At 50.6% G+C, this 16728-nt stretch overlaps 1 gene segment (V, D, J or C); it reads left to right on the top strand.

Moving 5' to 3' along the window:
- The first annotated feature begins 905 nt into the window (after window positions 1–905).
- Window positions 906–4333, top strand: LOC115271578. The segment is given in 3 exon segments: window positions 906–985; window positions 1078–1397; window positions 4328–4333. Coding segments are annotated over 3 exon segments (372 nt in total).
- Window positions 4334–16728: the final 12395 nt, after the last annotated feature.

Here is a 16728-nt window from a genome sequence, read left to right as displayed (position 1 = left end):
TTTACTGAATCCTCTTGCTTCCCCTGCGCTGGCTTCTCCTGTGTTTAGTGTGAACATCTGCCTGTTTCAAACCATCCGATTTATTTCCAAGTTCTCTTTCCCACCCTGTGGAAATGAGGTGAAGAACTCAACAGGTGCCCAAATCCAGTAGGTCTGGGGATCCTAATTCCCTTAACTCTCGTTCCAAACCCAAAACCACAGGTGCAAATTCCACATTGACCTGCCCCCAACGCCGGAGTACAACACGCTGTAGATGGACTCCATGGACTCAGGCTGGGGGGTTATCAAGAAACCTGCGGCATTTCGGAGACAGAATCCCACTGGATTTCACTGGCAGTTGGATGCCCAGCCCCCAACCGGTCTCTGCTCTTCTCTGCCGCTTGTCACCAGAGCCTGTGAGTGACTCACAACCAGTCCTGGATTTTACCCTCACATGTGAAGCAGGGAAGTGTCATTAGCCCCATTTTACAGAGGAGGAACTGAGGCCCTGACTCAGTAAGGTATCCAACCCACCTAGGGGATTTGGGCACCCACCACCCACTGACACGAGTGGGAATTGTGTACGCAGAGCCCCTAGGTGGAGTCACACAACGGCAACAGGGAGCGAGTGCGTGATGTAGGAACCGACCCTGTGACTTGTGTCCTGTCTCCTAGGGCCACAGGCGAATCACCAAAGGCTAATGTACAGCCGTGCTGAGCTGAGCGCAGGGTCTCTCTGGGTGTAAAGGGGACCCCTGTCCAAAGGGGACATCGCCATGTACTGCGCACTCACCCCCTGCCAGCTCTTATACCCACCCTGGGAACTCGCATGCAAATCCCTGCCCCGGGGGGTTCCTGTTAAATACCAACCCCTGGTTCTAGGAGCCTCAGTCTCTCCCCAGACACAGAACTGTCCGGTCCTGGATGCTAGGGAGTTTCCCTCACTGCGTGAAAGCGAGAATGAAATCGCTGCTGCTTTTCCTATCCCTGTTCTCTGCCCCCTCCTGTAAGTGTTTGTTGAGAGCGAGAAAATTAGCACCAGATCCACAGATTCTTTCCATAGCTAATTCTGTCCTTGATTTGTTTCCCTCTCCCCAGGTGTCCTCTCTCAGGTGCAGCTGGTCCAGACCGGCCCAGGCGCGGTGAAGCCAGGAGGGACCCTCAGTATCACCTGTAAAGTCTCTGGAGTCTCCGTCAGTGACTACTACTGGAACTGGAACCGGCAGCCCCCTGGGAAAGGGCTGGAGTGGATGGGGTTTATCCGCAGCACTGCACGGGGGGGGACCACAGAGTATAACTCGGCTCTCAAACCTCGTGTCACCATCACCAGGGACACCTCTAAAAACGAAGTTTATTTCCAGCTCGGCTCGCTGACAGCTGCAGACACCAGCACCTATTACTGCACCAGAGAAGCCACAGTGACGCAGAGCAGAGCAGGGACTGCCACAAAAAGGGGAAGCGGATTTCTAATCAGCCGACATGAACATTCAGTTAGTGCTGAAGGGATGAGACAGACGAGGCATTGCCGAGAGCAGGATCTCAGGAGCCACCCGCGTTTCTCCCCCTGCATCCCACCCTCCCACCAAGGGATTTTACACGCTCCGCTTCCCTGCGCTTCCCAGTGAAATGTGCACCCAGGACTCACTGAGACCGGGGTAACGGTGACATTAATGGTGAGATACTCTGGGCCTCAATAGCAAAGCTCCGCGCCTGCATCTGTGAGTGACATCAGCTCCAGCTGTGGGAGATTGTCCACTCCTGGGAGTCAGGCTCCCTGTGACTCGCGTTGGGCCCCGAAATATTCAGACTCTCAAACTCAGACACCGCGTTAGGAAATGTTGCCCCAGGGGAGCCAGTGTCAGAGGTGCTAAGCGGGCACTGCTCTGCCTGAAGTCACCGAGAGCTGCCGGGGCCCAGTGCCTCCAAAAATCGGCCTTTGAGCTGCAATTCGTTATGGGAGGAGGGACAGGTTGAGGGGAAACCCGAGGACCCCGCCGTGTATTACTGTGCGAGAGACACAGCGAGGGGAAACCTATAACGCTTCATACAAAAACCATCTACCTGAAGGTCCCTGAATCGCATTGATCGGGAGAGGGCAGCAGTTACACAGAGGACAAAGGAAAGGTCTCACAAGGAGTTTTCATGCCCCTAGCAGCCACGCTGGAAACTGGGACCACATGTTCCCTCTTTTTTCCCCTCCACTGAGCAATAACTTTTGTTATGTCAACCGAGGTATGTGCGGATGTGCACCACCAGTGGAAACAAACAACAACAACAACAAAACCCTTAGCTAATATATATACAAAGTTACAATAGGGATAATTACTACAGCCAGGACAGATTAGGCACTTTAGAACTCACTACTCAAAGAATGGAAATTAAAGTGTCAGAGAAATAAAAATTATGAAATGTACAGACCAGTCAAAACACTAAAATAACACACTTTAAGAATAAAATTACAGAGACTATATGTGCACTGCAGGAAGTACCAAGAAGTAACAACAACAATAATACAAGTATGTGTTGGGAGGTGAATGTGAAAAAGACTGTGTGTGTGTGTGTGTGTGTGTGTGTGTGAGAGAGAGAAAGAGAGTGCGAGAGGCAGAGAGAGAGAGACAGAGGCAGAGACAGAGGCAGAAACAGGAAAGTGTGTGTGTGTGAGAGAGAGACAGACAGGACAGTATGTGTGTCTGTGTGTGTGACACAGAGACAGCAAGGAGCGTCTGTCTTTGTGTGTGTGTGTGTGTGTGTGTGTGTGTGTGTGTGTGTGTGTGTGTGTGTGTGTGTGTGTGTGTGAGAGAGAGAGAGAGAGAGGACAACAGTGTTTTAAAAAGAGAGACAGAGCCAGGACAGAGTGGGTGTGGGTGAGAGAGAAGAGAGAGAGAGAGACACACACACACACACACAGAGACAGAACAGTGTGTGTGTGTGTGAGTGAGAGAGAGAGAGACAGACAGACAAACAGATACAAAGAGAAAGGACAGTGTGTGTGTGACACAGAAACAGCAAGGAGTGTCTGTGTGTTTGAGTGTGTGTGTGAGATATAGAGACAGGATAGTGTGTGGGTCTGTGTGTGTGACACAGAGACAGCAAGGAGTGCCTGTCTTTGTGTGTGTGTGTGTGTGTGTGTGAGAGAGAGAGAGAGAGAGAGAGAGACAGGACAGCGTTTCTGTGTTTGAAAAAGAGAGAACCAGAGCCAGGACAGAGTGGGTGTGGGTATGGGTGAGAGAGAAGAGAGAGAGACACACACAGACACACACACACACAGAGACAGAACAGTTTGTGTGTGCGTGTGTGTGTGTGTGTGTGAGAGAGAGAGCGAGAGGACAGTGTTTCTGTGTTTGAAAAAGAGAGAGCCAGAGCCAGGACGGTGTGGGTATGGGTGAGAGAGAAGAGAGAGAGAGACACACAGACACACACACACAGACACAGAACAGTGTGTGTGTGTGTGTGTGTGTGACACAGAGACAGCCAGGAGTGTGTGTGTGTGTGTGTGTGAGAGAGAGAGAGAGAGAGGACAGTGTTTCTGTGTTTGAAAAAGAGAGAACCAGAGCCAGGACAGAGTGGGTGTGGGTGAGAGAGAAGAGAGAGAGACACACACAGACACACACACACAGAGACAGAACAGTGTGTGTGTGTGTCAGACAGACAAAGAGAGAGAGACAGGACAGTGTTTGTGTGAGTGTGTGTGTGTGTGTGTGACAGAGAGACAGACAGAGAGAGACAGAGACAGGACAGTGTTTGTTTGTTTCGAGTACACCACCGTGTATTACTGTGCCAGAGACATAAAGTGATGAAGGGAAGCCAGTCTGAGCTCAGACAAAAACCTTCCTCTGCAGAGACCGGGGAAGGGATTTCCTGAGGGTGGCGTTCATGCTCCACAGCAACGAAAATGGACACAAAGTATCTCCCCTTTTGCACACTGCACAGAGCTGGAATAGGAGACAGAGGTTCTGCTGATCCCATCTCCCCCAGGGAGCGCAGGGAGCAGATGCCCAGGGTGTATTTCACGGAGCAGGAAAAAAGAACAGGTGCATCCGCCCTTGGTCTGTGGATGCCCCCAGTGCCCACCAGAGCTTTCTGATCAGGTACTCTGCAGTTTAGGGATCCCTCCTTCTCCCCTGGAAGTCAATGGAGAAGCTGAGCCTTGGTGAGCATCAGTGGGAACCCTGAGACCGGAGAGAGGATTTTTAACTAGAAGGGAGGGGTCAGTGATGTATGAGTGACCTTCCTTCTCAGGCCATTGATAAGGACTTTCTTTGTAAAGGGGCCAGCACAAAGGTCTTTGCATCTAGTGAGCCCCTTCTAAGCCTTTCATGACTGAGTCTTCTGCTGCCCTTCTGTACAGCGGTAACTTTTATCCTCTGTCTGTGGATATCCATATCTCTTCGATCATTAGAACCCAGGGGTCTCAAACTCAAATCACCACGAGGGCCACATGAGGACTAGTACATTGGCCCGAGGGCCGCATCACTGACACCTTTTCATACAATGATATGAAAGTATAGTCAAAAATGAAAAAAATGAGGAGTAATATAGTATGCTATTAAAAGTCAATGTATTAACTTTTTGAAAACTGTAATGCAAAAAGTCAGTGCTAATTTTGACAGTCATTTCATTTTTGGCCACTTAGCTGGCAGTGTTTTGCATCAACCAGAGTGTCAATATTAGGTCTGATATCCTGAGACTAAACCAATTTCAGTGTTGCTTGCAAATTGTACCACATTCCATACAAAGAACTACACTAAGGGCTAGTCCACACTAAGCCCCCAGTTCGAACTAAGATACGCAACTTCAGCTACGTGAATAACGTAGCTGAAGTCGAAGTATCTTAGTTCGAACTTAAAGGTACTTACCGCGGATCCACACGCGGCAGGCAGGCTCCCCCGTCGACTCCGCCTACTCCTCTGGCGGAGCAGGATTACCGGCGTCGACGGCGAGCACTTCCGGGATCGATTTATCGTGTCTAGACAAGACACGATAAATCGATCCCAGAAGATTGATTGCTTGCCGCCGAACCAGCGGGTAAGTATAGACGTACCCTAAGAGAATGTTAAGACTGCACAGTTAAGCACACGTGCTAAAATTAGGGTTGCACACACAACTTTTTCTCTGCCCCTTTGAGACTATGTGTTATCATGTCATCTTTCAAGTACAGGGTCATGTACTGTTTCTCATATAATATATACAGTGCCTTTTTTCTACACCCTTAAATTGTATAGCATCTTACATTGATTTTTCTACTGACTTTTACTGCATTGTCACAGTAGCCCAATATATGCTTACTAGCAAAGGACAAGTTTATGGTAAGTATGAGTGAGTGTGGGCAAATGTGTGTTGTGATGGGAAGTTGTGTTGATTTGTGCCTGTAAGAAAACCCCACTCCACCCCTTCCATGAGGCCCCGCCCCTGCCCCGCCTCTTCCCACCCCTTCCCCGCCCCCATTCCAACCACTTCCCCAAAGTCCCTGCCCCAACTCCGCCCCCTGTCTGCCCCTATTCCAACCCCTTCCCCTCCCTCCTGGAAAGTCCTTCCCGCCGTCAAAGAGCTGTTTGGCGGCAGGAAGCACTGGGAGGTAGGCAGGGAGGAGCGGGGACATGGAGCGCTGGGGGCTGGGGGTGAGGGGAGCTTGGCGGCCACAGGAAATAACTCTGCGCTGCGTGTTTGAGACCCCTGTTGTAACCTAAAGCATAAGATTTATGAAGCATCATTACAAAGCCTGATTCCTGAATGGATCAGTAATATAACTAATTGTTGTATACAATATTGGCCACAACACTGAAGGGAAGAGACACAGAGATATGGATAGATAGCTAGATAACATAAGGGCTTTCATTCAATGATATTGAATTGTCCAAATTATAGAGGGGCAAAATAAATATCACCGGGGAAACGTCCCTGCTGAAGTTGGACTCTCTAACCCACCTGCCATCATATATCACAACGCGAAACACTGTCACACACCTCCTAGATCCCCCGGTTATATTGTCTCCACCCCCTGGCCCATGCAAATGAGCTTCCCGGGGCCCTGTTCATAGCCCAGTCCCGGGCTGATCACCCCGCTCAGAGCCAGCGCCAGGGTTCAGCGTCCCATCCCGCCTGGGGAACGAGCCGCCAGCCGCAGACATGACCCCCAGCCTGGCCATCGCCTTCCTCCTGCTGCTCCCAGCGGGTACGGGCGGGATCTGTGCTGCCGCTGGGCGCCCGGTACCACATGTTCCCTAATAACTGTGTCTCTGGGAATCGCTGCAATATTTCCCCTTTATTTCCCTCCTCTGCAGGTGTCTATTCCCAGATCAGCCTGGTGGAGTCCGGTGGGGGAATCAAGAAGCCCGGAGAGACCCTCAGACTGACCTGCGCCGTGTCCGGATTCTCTCTCACTAGCTACGCAGTGCAGTGGGCCCGCCAGCCAGCGGGGAAAGGGCTGCAATGGGTAGGAGAAATATGGTCCAATGGAGCCACATATTATAACAATGCTCTCAAAAATCGCCTCACTGTCACCAGAGACACCTCCAAAGGCCAAGTGTTCCTGCAACTGACCGGCCTGCAACCGGCAGACACCTCCGTGTATTACTGTGCCAGAGACACAGTGATGGGGAACCTATCAGAGCCCGCACTAAAACTAACCGTGCAGAGAACCAGCCTTCCTGTGTGAGTCGCAGAGAGCAGCGGCTGCCAGCACCGCGTTCTCTCTGCTTGGCTGGCTGTTGGCTTCATCCAGATTCCATAGGACGTTCCTTCCAAGCACGTGTGAATTACACCCCAAATCACCGAAACGCACTCAGTGACTCAGAACTCCCGGGGCTGGGAATCAAGGCCAGGAGTTCTGACAGCCGGCCACCCACTCTCTGTTTTTTTCCATCATTCTGCCAAGAAGTGAAGGGAAAGACCCCAGGAATATTCATTCCTCAACTCTTGCCGTTGCAAACAGACTCACCAGAATGTGCTTCCCTCCCATAGCGGAGAGGATGAACCAGGAGTCTTTAAATGCGGTGCCTGCTGTAGAATCCGAAGCCGCACCATGACACTACAGGTGGAAATTCCGTTCCCTGCAGGACAAAATCGAAGACATGAGCTAAACAGGAAACTAACTCAGACCAAACAGTCTAAACAAAATTGTGAGCTTGGGATCTTAATTGTACCAGCCTCCCTGGTGAAACCTTTTCCCAACCATAATTACCCTCACCCTGCAACATTCACTGTTCTCTCTGAGCAGCCATTAGGAACCTAGCAACTGCCAGTCTCGAGAATCTCCCAGGGCCCATTTAGCTCAGTCTCCTGCCTGAAGAGCAGCCTGAGCCAGCTGGTTTGGAAGACACAGCAATACAGTCGGCAATTGGAACTAAGCGGCCCAGAGGGGCAGATTTTTCATAATTCCCTATCAGTGAGAGGTTGGTTTATTCCATGAAGCAAGAGACTTTATGTCCTTGCCAGAAATCTGGTGATGAGAATTTATAGCTGTCTAAGAGATTAGGACAGACATTTCCCTTTCAAATTATTCTGAAATGAACATGGAAAGACCCTAGTCAGGTTTTTTTAATGACCTTTTCTGAAATTTATTCTCAGATAGGTATTTATGGGGTTCAGAGAGGAAAGGAAGAGGGTACTGGATCTTTTTAGACAGATATCCTAGATCGGGGTGGGCAAACTTTTTGGCCTGAGTGCCACATTGGGGTTGCAAAACTGTATGGAGGGCCCCATTGGGAAGCCTGGGCCTCCCCAAACAGCCTGGCCTCTGCCCCTTGTCCACCCCACCCACTTCCTGCCCCCTGACTTCCCCCCTCAGAACCCCCGACCTATCCAATCCTGAACCCCCCTGCTCCTTGTCCCAGGACCCCCGCCCCTAACCGCCCCCCAGGACCCCACCCCCATCCAACCCCCCTGCTCCCAGTCCCCTGACTGCCCCCCTGACCCCTATCCACACCCCTGCGCTGCTCTGCAGGAGTGCGCAACCCCACCACCCAGAGCGCTGCCCGAGCGGTGGCATGTCTGCGGGGGAGGGGCCGGGGGCTAGCCTCCCCGGCCGGGAGCTCAGGGGCCGGGCAGGACGGTCCCGCAGGACGGATGTGGCCCGCGGGCCATAGTTTGCCCACCTCTGTCCTAGATAACTTGAAGATCCTCCTACAGATTCTGAACAAAAGTGGCTTTGATTTTGTCTCTCTACAATGAAATAAATGAATTAGTCTTCCAGTCTCAAAGATGCCCAAGGGAGATAAGCCATAGCAAGGATTACACTCCAAACAGGAGCCTTTCTATCTAGCAGTCTCCAATAATAAATAAGTAGAAAGAGAGCGAGAGGGAGAGAGAGATCTACATGCATAGAAACATAATAATAGAAAGCCGTGAAAAAAACAAATCCGGCAACTGATGCAAACAAAGAACCTAAACTCCAGAGAGAGGTTTTGCCACTAACAGGGAAAAGAGCTAGGAACTCTGTGAAGTGCCCCATAAAATTATTTATACAATGCAATGTTAGACAGATAGATAGATAGACAGATAGATTAGATAGAGGGGTGGATGGGGATAGATAGATAGATAGATAGAGGGGTGGATGGGGATAGATAGATAGATAGATAGATAGATTAGATAGACCTCTGCAGGTGTCTATTCCCAGGTCAGCCTGGTGGAGTCCGGTGCAGGAGTGAAAAAGCCCGGAGAGACCCTCACACTGACTTACACCGTGCCCGGTACCGCATGTTCCCTAATAGCTGCCTCCCCTAATCACTGCAATCTTTCCCCTTTATTCCCCCTTCTACAGGTGTCTAAGACACCCGTGGAAGGGGAAATAAAGGGGAAATAGATAGGCACCCAAAAGCTCTGTGAAATCCATATGAATTGGGCTTCTAACACCCTTCGTTTCCAATGAAAATCCCAGCCCAAAAGTTACTCATTTGAAGCTGGCATTTATCAGAAACCCACAGTAAAAGTCCACTATGTAGATGGAGATTATTTGAGGGGCAAATTGAACAAAGGGAAGTGACCATGGCTGGGGTTTTTAGGGGCATTAGGAGAGTTAGGTACTCAAATCCTGTTGAAATTGTTGGGCAGGCAGAATCCTAAACACCTGTTTAGCTTTTTTAAAAGCGGGAAACTTACCGCAATTCTTCCAACACAATCTCCAACGAGAGCTTTAGCTCTCACACCTCGCTGAACAAGACATTGCCTTCTTCTCCAGCCAAAAAAAATACGTTCTCCTTCAGGGTTTCATCCAATGCCCTCTAAACCTAAGAAGAGTATCTGTGTTGATTGCAATAAAGTTTGGGTCAAGCCCTAGAGCCGTGTCTAGAGATTTCAGGTCGTAGAAGGCAACTGGTGATGTCTCCCTTCGGCAAAAGCATATTCAGGACCCCAGCACACTTTGTTATGCCCTGCACAGACACACAGACTGAGTCCCCCTCTGAGCCTTAGTTACAGTCATTCTGGTGATCAATGACAGATGTTTGTACAGCTTATAAAGAGGGAAATATGTAAATTACGGTGTCAGCTGCCTGTTTAAATCCCTGTCTTTCGCTGCCCAGGCTGCTCCTGGGAACACAACTCCCAGTCCCATGTGTCTGTGCGGTTACCAGACATTCGTTCTGAGAACTTTCCCCTCCAGCACCAGCAAAAATGAGATTTTAGTTCCTTTAAATGTTCACTATGGCGGCTCTGGATGGAATTCTTTCCACTGAATCGTTGGCAGAGCTAAACGAATATTATATTATGGCTGGTTTTATATCAATATTTGTAACATGTCTTTATTCTCATGTGCCCAGTGCCAGATGCTGGTGGAGTCCGGAGGGGATGTGAAAAAGCCCGGAGACTCTCCGCCTCTCCTGCAAAGCCTCCGGCTTCACCTTCAGCAGCTACATTGTGGACTGGGTCCATCAGGATCCCGGCAAGGGGCTAGAGTGGGTGGCTGAGATTATACACGATGTATCGAGCGACTGGTATTTCCCGGCTGTTCAAGGGCGATTCACCATCTCCAGCGACAATTCCAATAACCTGCTGGACCCTGTGACCCGACCTGACCCAGTGACCGGCCATTCCACAGCCCCACTGCTCGCGAGGCAGGGGCTGCAGAAACGAATCTTCCACCATCACCTAACTTGAATCGGTTATATGTCATATATGTCATATATGTCAGGGGAAGAGTTGTTTTAAAGGTATTCATGTCTTCCTTATCCAAAAGTGAAATGAGGAGTCCAGCGCTCTGTGCGACAGCCAGACTGTGCTGTGAACCCCAGTGAAAGTAATTCACATCGCCAAGGGAAGGAATTTGAGTCTCTTGATAGGATACCTTAAAGACTAACCAATTTATTTGGGCATAAGCTTTCGTAGGATGGAGCCCACTTCGTCAGATGCTCCAGCCCACGAAAGCTTATGTCCAAATAAATTGGTTAGTCTTTAAGGTGCCACAGGACTCCTCCTTGTTTTTGCTGAAACAGACTAACACGGCTACCCCTCTGAAACTTATAAGGGTAGACATGGAAATAGGGGTGACAATTTCCTGCTAAAATCTCTCTAACTCTATGCCCAGACTGCACAAGAGACAATCAGTCCGTGCAGTTACCAGCCAAACCCCGGCCCTCCAGAGAACTTTCCCCTCCAGCACCAGGCAAAATGAGACTTTGGCTGCATTTGCTTTTCTTTATAGTGACTTGGAAAGGTAATTTCTCCCAGTAGTTTTATTGTAGAGACAGAAGAATATTGTGTTCGTCGCCATTCATACTGATATGATTCTTAACGTGGTTTATTCCCAGGTGCCCGGTCCCATAGGTTGGTGGAGTCCGGAGGGGATGTGAAAAAGCCCGGAGACTCTCTCCGCCTCTTCTGCAAAGCCTCCAGGTTCACCATCCGCAGTTACGGGATGCACTGGGTCCATCAGGGGCTCCCGGGAAGCAGGGTCGGCTCTAACTTTTTTGCCGCCCCAAGCGAAAAAGAAGAGCGCTGCCCCCTGGTACCCTCCCCCCCCGAGCACCACGCCGCCCGAAGCCCCGCCTCCTCCAAGCGCCGCACCGCCGTAAGCCCCCACCCCCCCTCCGAGCACCGCGCCCCCGCCCCCTCCAAGTGCCATGCTGTGCCAGCCCCCGCCCCCCCTCTGAGCGCCGTGCCAAGCCCCCGCCTCCCCTCCAAGCGCCATGCCGCCCAAAGCCCCACCCCCCGAGCGCCGCGCCGCCCGAACCAAAAAATAAAAAATAAATATAAACCGGAGCACTGCCCTGCCCCAAGGTGCCGCCCCAAGCACGTGCTTGGTCAGCTGGTGCCTAGAGCCGGCCCTGCTGGGAAGGGGCTGGAGTGGCTCTCCCTCATGTACCCGAGTGTGGAACTATATACTACTCCCACTCTGTCAAAGGGCGATTCGTCAACTCCAGCGATAATCCCAACAACCTGCTGTGTTTGCAAATGACCAGCCTGAGACCCGAGGACACCGTCCGGTATCACTGTGCCAGAGACACAGTGACAGGAGACATATTAGTGTTAATACAAAAACTCAACCCTGCAGAATCCGCTTCTCTCCTGGGCCGCGTGGGGGCAGCAGATTCACAAACAATACAGCTGTGGGGACAGGCATAGGAATGGGATTTAACCCTATAATTCCCTGGCTATGTCACCCATTTGGGCACAAAGCCCCTATGGGCCCGTGTGGCAGACCACCCAGTTCCTATGAACCCACACTCAGCTACTCCTGGATATGAGTCAAGGCTGGGATTTTCAAAGGAGCCTCATGGATTTAGTTACCCACCTCACATCGGAAGCTCACAAGCCAATATCTCAGGTTGTGTAAAAGGGCAGAGCGAAGGAGGTAGCTCACACTACATGTCCACAATGTCATACTGTCTGGTTAAGAGGAACACCGCAGGTCATAATTATATGAAGCAGCCCAGTGCTGGCACATAGCCCATAGTATTGACAAGTGAAGAAAGAAAGAAGGATGGATGGATGAAAATGCATGGAGCTGAGTAGATAGATAGATAGATCGATCACTCAATGCTTTCATTTAGTTGTTATATATTTTCAAATTAAAAGGTGCAAAAGAAATGCAGTTAGTGGACTCTGTGACCCACTTGCCATTAGATTTAACAACGCGACGCTGCGTCACACACCTCCTAGATCCCCCAGTTATATTGTCCCCACCCCAGGCCCATGCAAATGAGCTCCCCGGGGCCCTGTTTATAGCCCAGCCGCAGGCCGCTCACCCCACTCAGAGCCAGCGCCGGGCTTCAGCTTCCCATCCCGCCTGGGGAACGAGCCACCAGCTGCAGACATGACCCCCAGCCTAGCCATCGCCTTCCTCCTGCTGCTCCCAGTGGGTACGGGCGGGATCTGCGCTGCCACTGGGCGCCCGGTACCGCATGTCCCCTAATAACTGCGCCTCGGGGAATCACTGCAATATTTCCCCTTTATTTCCCTCCTCTGCAGGTGTCTATTCCCAGATCAGCCTGGTGGAGTCCGGTGGGGGAGTCAAGAAGCCTGGGGAGACCCTCAGACTGACCTGCACCGTGTCCGGATTCTCTCTCACTAGCTACGAGGTGCACTGGGCCCGCCAGCCAGCGGGGAAGGGGCTGGAATGGATGGGAGGTATCTGGAGTGGTGGAAGCAATTGCTGTAACAATGTTCTCAAAAATCGCCTCATCATCACCAGGGACACCTCCAAAAGCGACGTGTTCCTGCAACTGACCGGCCTGCAACCCGGAGACACCTCCGTGTATCACTGTGCCAGAGACACACAGTGAGGGGGAATTTATCAGAGCCCGCATTAAAGCTAACCTTCCAGAGAACCAGCCTTCCTGTGTGAGCCGCCGAGAGCAGCAGCTGCCAGCACCGCGTTCTCTCTGCTTGGTTAATTTTTTGCTTCATGCAGATTCCTCAGCAAGTTACAAGCGCTTGTGAGTTAAATTAAACTCCATATCACCCGAAATCACACAGTGAATCAGAAACACCAAGACTGGGAATGGAACCCAGGAGTCCTGACTCCCAGGCCCCTGCTCGATCAATTTGTCTATTATTGTGCTAAGAAGTGGAAGGAAAGACCCCAGAAATATTGATACCTAGACTCACGCTATAGCAACTAGATTATTCTTCCCTCCCATGGCTGGGATAATAAACAAGGCATCTTTATACCGGTGCCTGCGGTAGACACTAGAGCCCGACTATCATGTGAGAGCCAGGAACAGAGCCGAGGCCTTCTGATTCGTGGAGGACAAAGTCTGAGTCATTGGCTCAAGGGCCCGTGGACAGAAAGCAAACAGCCAACACCTCACTCTGGAGTCTGGCCCTATGCCTGCACCGTGCTGAGCGGACTAAATCTCCCCCCCCCCCAGGCCATTGATAAATCTCTGTGAGTGAAATTCACCCCAGTGCCGAGGGCCCTGGACAAAGGCCTGAGCCCCCATGGAGTCCCAGCTAAGCACCAAGTCTTGTTTTCATATTTCACAAGCCCGGTCCTGCCCTCTTTGCAGGAGCCAACTTCCCAGGTTTTAGAGCATTTCCCGTAAGGTGGTGACTTTTCTGGCTCTGTGCCCCAGATGCAGCCTCGTAGAACTGATTCATAACAGAATACAAGTTTAGAGATCCCCTTTGAGACATGCACTTGGCTGCCTCAGTTATACCGTCCAGAGGGATTTCACAATCCCACTCAGATCCTTAGAGATGAACAATCCGGATTCTCCCCTATGCTGCACCTCGCATTCCATTCCTAACCTAGTCTGCAGAGCAGATGGGATGTGATCCTGTTCTGATGTTCAGCGTCTCCTACACTTTCAGAACAGGGCAGATTCACCTCCCATTACTGGAGTCGACTTCAGCTAATATACAGAACGGGGTAGAAGCCCAATTTACCAGGTGACCAGAGTCACAACATACATAAACTGCTGGTGAAGACTCCACAGGAACAGGTCACAAACATTTCACAGGCTGAACTTTATTCATCTCCACCAAGCCCCGGAACATAGAATGTCAAGTCACTTTACAAGCAGTTCCCTGGCTTAGAACAAGGGGATAAGTTAAACAAAAACATTGCTATCCATGTATGTCTGCTATAGAGGACAGGGAAATCTTCAAAGTTACTCACACAGGATGGGTTCCGTTCTCTTTCACAGGGAACCTGGATACCAAACTGCCCTTAGTAAATTTTCCTCAGAAAATGTTCCAATTCAATCATTTAAAATTTATGTAACATTATATATATTGTTTGTGTTTCCTCGTATTGATGTAGACACTATTTTCCTAAGTGGTCTTAAGTCTCTTAAATTGTGGGTGCCCAGTTTGGAACCCCTACATGGGGATTTCTCATCAGAAAATGCCGCACACCCAAATTCTGAGAACCAAGCCCCTTCTAGAACGTCCCAGACTGGCCAAATTCAAAATTGAGGCAGTTAAACGGGTTGGTTGATGAGATAACGGGCTCTGTGGATGAGGGGAAAGCAGTGGATGTGTTATTCCTTGACTTTAGCAAAGCTTTTGATACGGTCTCCCACAGTATTCTTGCTGCCAAGTTAAAGAAGTATGGGCTGGATGAATGGACTGTAAGGTGGATAGAAAGCTGGCTAGATCGTCGGGCTCAACGGGTAGTGATCAATGGCTCCATGTCTAGTTGGCAGCCAGTTTCAAGCGGAGTGCCCCAAGGGTCGGTCCTGGGGCCGGTTTTGTTTAATATCTTTATTAATGATCTGGAGGATGGTGTGGACTGCACTCTCAGCAAGTTTGCCGATGACACTAAGCTAGGAGGCGTGGTAGATACACTAGAGGGTAGGGATCGGATACAGAGGGACCTAGACAAATTAGAGGATTGGGCCAAAAGAAACCTGATGCGGTTCAACAAGGACAAGTGCAGAGTCCTGCACTTAGGACGGAAGAATCCCATGCACAGCTACAGACTAGGGACCGAATGGCTAGGTAGCAGTTCTGCAGAAAAGGACCTAGGGGTCACAGTGGATGAGAAGCTGGATATGAGTCAACAGTGTGCTCTTGTTGCCAAGAAGGCTAATGGCATTTTGGGCTGTATAAGTAGGGGCATTGCCAGCAGATCGAGGGACGTGATCGTTCCCCTCTATTCGACATTGGTGAGGCCTCATCTGGAATACTGTGTCCAGTTTTGGGCCCCACACTACAAGAAGGATGTGGAAAAATTGGAAAGAGTCCAGCGGAGGGCAACAAAAATGATTAGGGGTCTGGAGTGCATGACTTATGAGGAGAGGCTGAGGGAACTGGGATTGTTTAGTCTCCAGAAGAGAAGAATGAGGGGGGATTTGATAGCAGCCTACAACTACCTGAAGGGGGGTTCCAAAGAGGATGGAACTCGGCTGTTCTCAATGGTGGCAGATGACAGAACAAGGAGCAATGGTCTCAAGTTGCAGTGGGGGAGGTCCAGGTTGGATATTAGGAAACACTATTTCACTAGGAGGGTGGTGAAGCACTGGAATGCGTTACCTAGGGAGGTGGTAGAGTCTCCTTCCTTGGAGGTTTTTTAAGGCCCGGCTTGACAAAGCCCTGGCTGGGATGATTTAGTTGGGAATTGGTCCTGCTTTGAGCGGGGGGTTGGACTAGATGACCTCCTGAGGTCCCTTCCAACCCTGATATTCTATGATTCTATGATTCTATGGTTGTTATTTTTAAATCATCGCCAAGGAGCACAGCAGGAACATTTGTATTACCATGCTAGTGGCTCCCAAGTTCTCTGTTAAGAGCAATGTTCTCTGTCTCTGATAAAGTATCAGGCAGTGCATTAAGGGCACATACAGTGTTTGCCAGACTCTCTGGGTGGGTCACTCTCCTCTCTGAGCTCCGATCTCGGGATTTCAAGTCAATTAGGGGCTGGTTTTATCAGCCCCTTATTAAAAGCGGGATATGCAAATAGGGTTACTTAACTCCCTGCTTAAACTCCACCGTTCCCCACACCCTGCAGCTCCTCCATTGGGAAGCCAAAACCTTGTGGGGCTGGGCAGTGAAAGAGTTAAGCCCCGAGAACCCCCGACCTAGGCAGAGAAATGAGACTTTGGCTCCATCTCCTCCACACTCTCGCAGCGCTCAGAGGTGATTTTCTTCCCCCAGAATAGCGGAGGTTCCTGATATTTCTTCTTGGCCAGAATCTCCTGATTCTTAATGTGCCTTGATTTGCAGGTGCCCGGTCGCAGGTGCAGCTGGTGGAGTCCGGAGGGGATGTGAAAAAGCCCGGAGACTCTCTCCGCCTCTCCTGCTAAGCCTCTGGCTTCGCCTTCAGCAGCCACTGGATGGACTGGGTCCGACAGGCTCCCGGGAAGGGGCTGGAGTGGGTGTCAGGAATTAGCGGAGGGGGCAGCACGTATTACCCCGCTTCAGTCCAGGGTCACTTCACCATCTCCAGAGACACCTCCAGCAACCTGCTGTACTTGCAAATGCCCAGCCTGAGACCCGAGGACACCACCGTGTACTACTGCGCCAGAGAGTAACAGCGGCTGAAGCTCTGACAAAAACCTTCCCTACTGTCTCTGGAGAAGGACTTCGCAGCTGGGAGGCGCTCAAGCTCTGAACTACTGTACGAAGCTCGAATATAAAGACAGAGTAAAACGAGGGAGGTTGTTCGCTGGCCCAGGAGGGGAACAAGCAGGTATAACCCAGAAATATTTCAACTGCGCTGCAAAGCAGCTGGTGCGCACGCACGCGCACACACACACACACTCACCTCCCCCCCCGAGAGAACTTTCTTGCCTTTGATCATCCAGGCAGATTTTTTAAAAGAGAGACTGCAAATATTCATCTCCTTGCCTGTTCACAGTTCCTTTCCATTTA

This window comes from Terrapene carolina, unplaced genomic scaffold (genome assembly GCF_002925995.2).
Source record: "Terrapene carolina triunguis isolate 2854851 unplaced genomic scaffold, T_m_triunguis-2.0 Scaffold51191, whole genome shotgun sequence".
Classification (NCBI taxonomy): Eukaryota; Metazoa; Chordata; order Testudines; family Emydidae; genus Terrapene; species Terrapene triunguis.
Note: the sequence above shows the minus strand (reverse complement) of the source record. Positions and strands in the feature narration are given on the sequence as shown.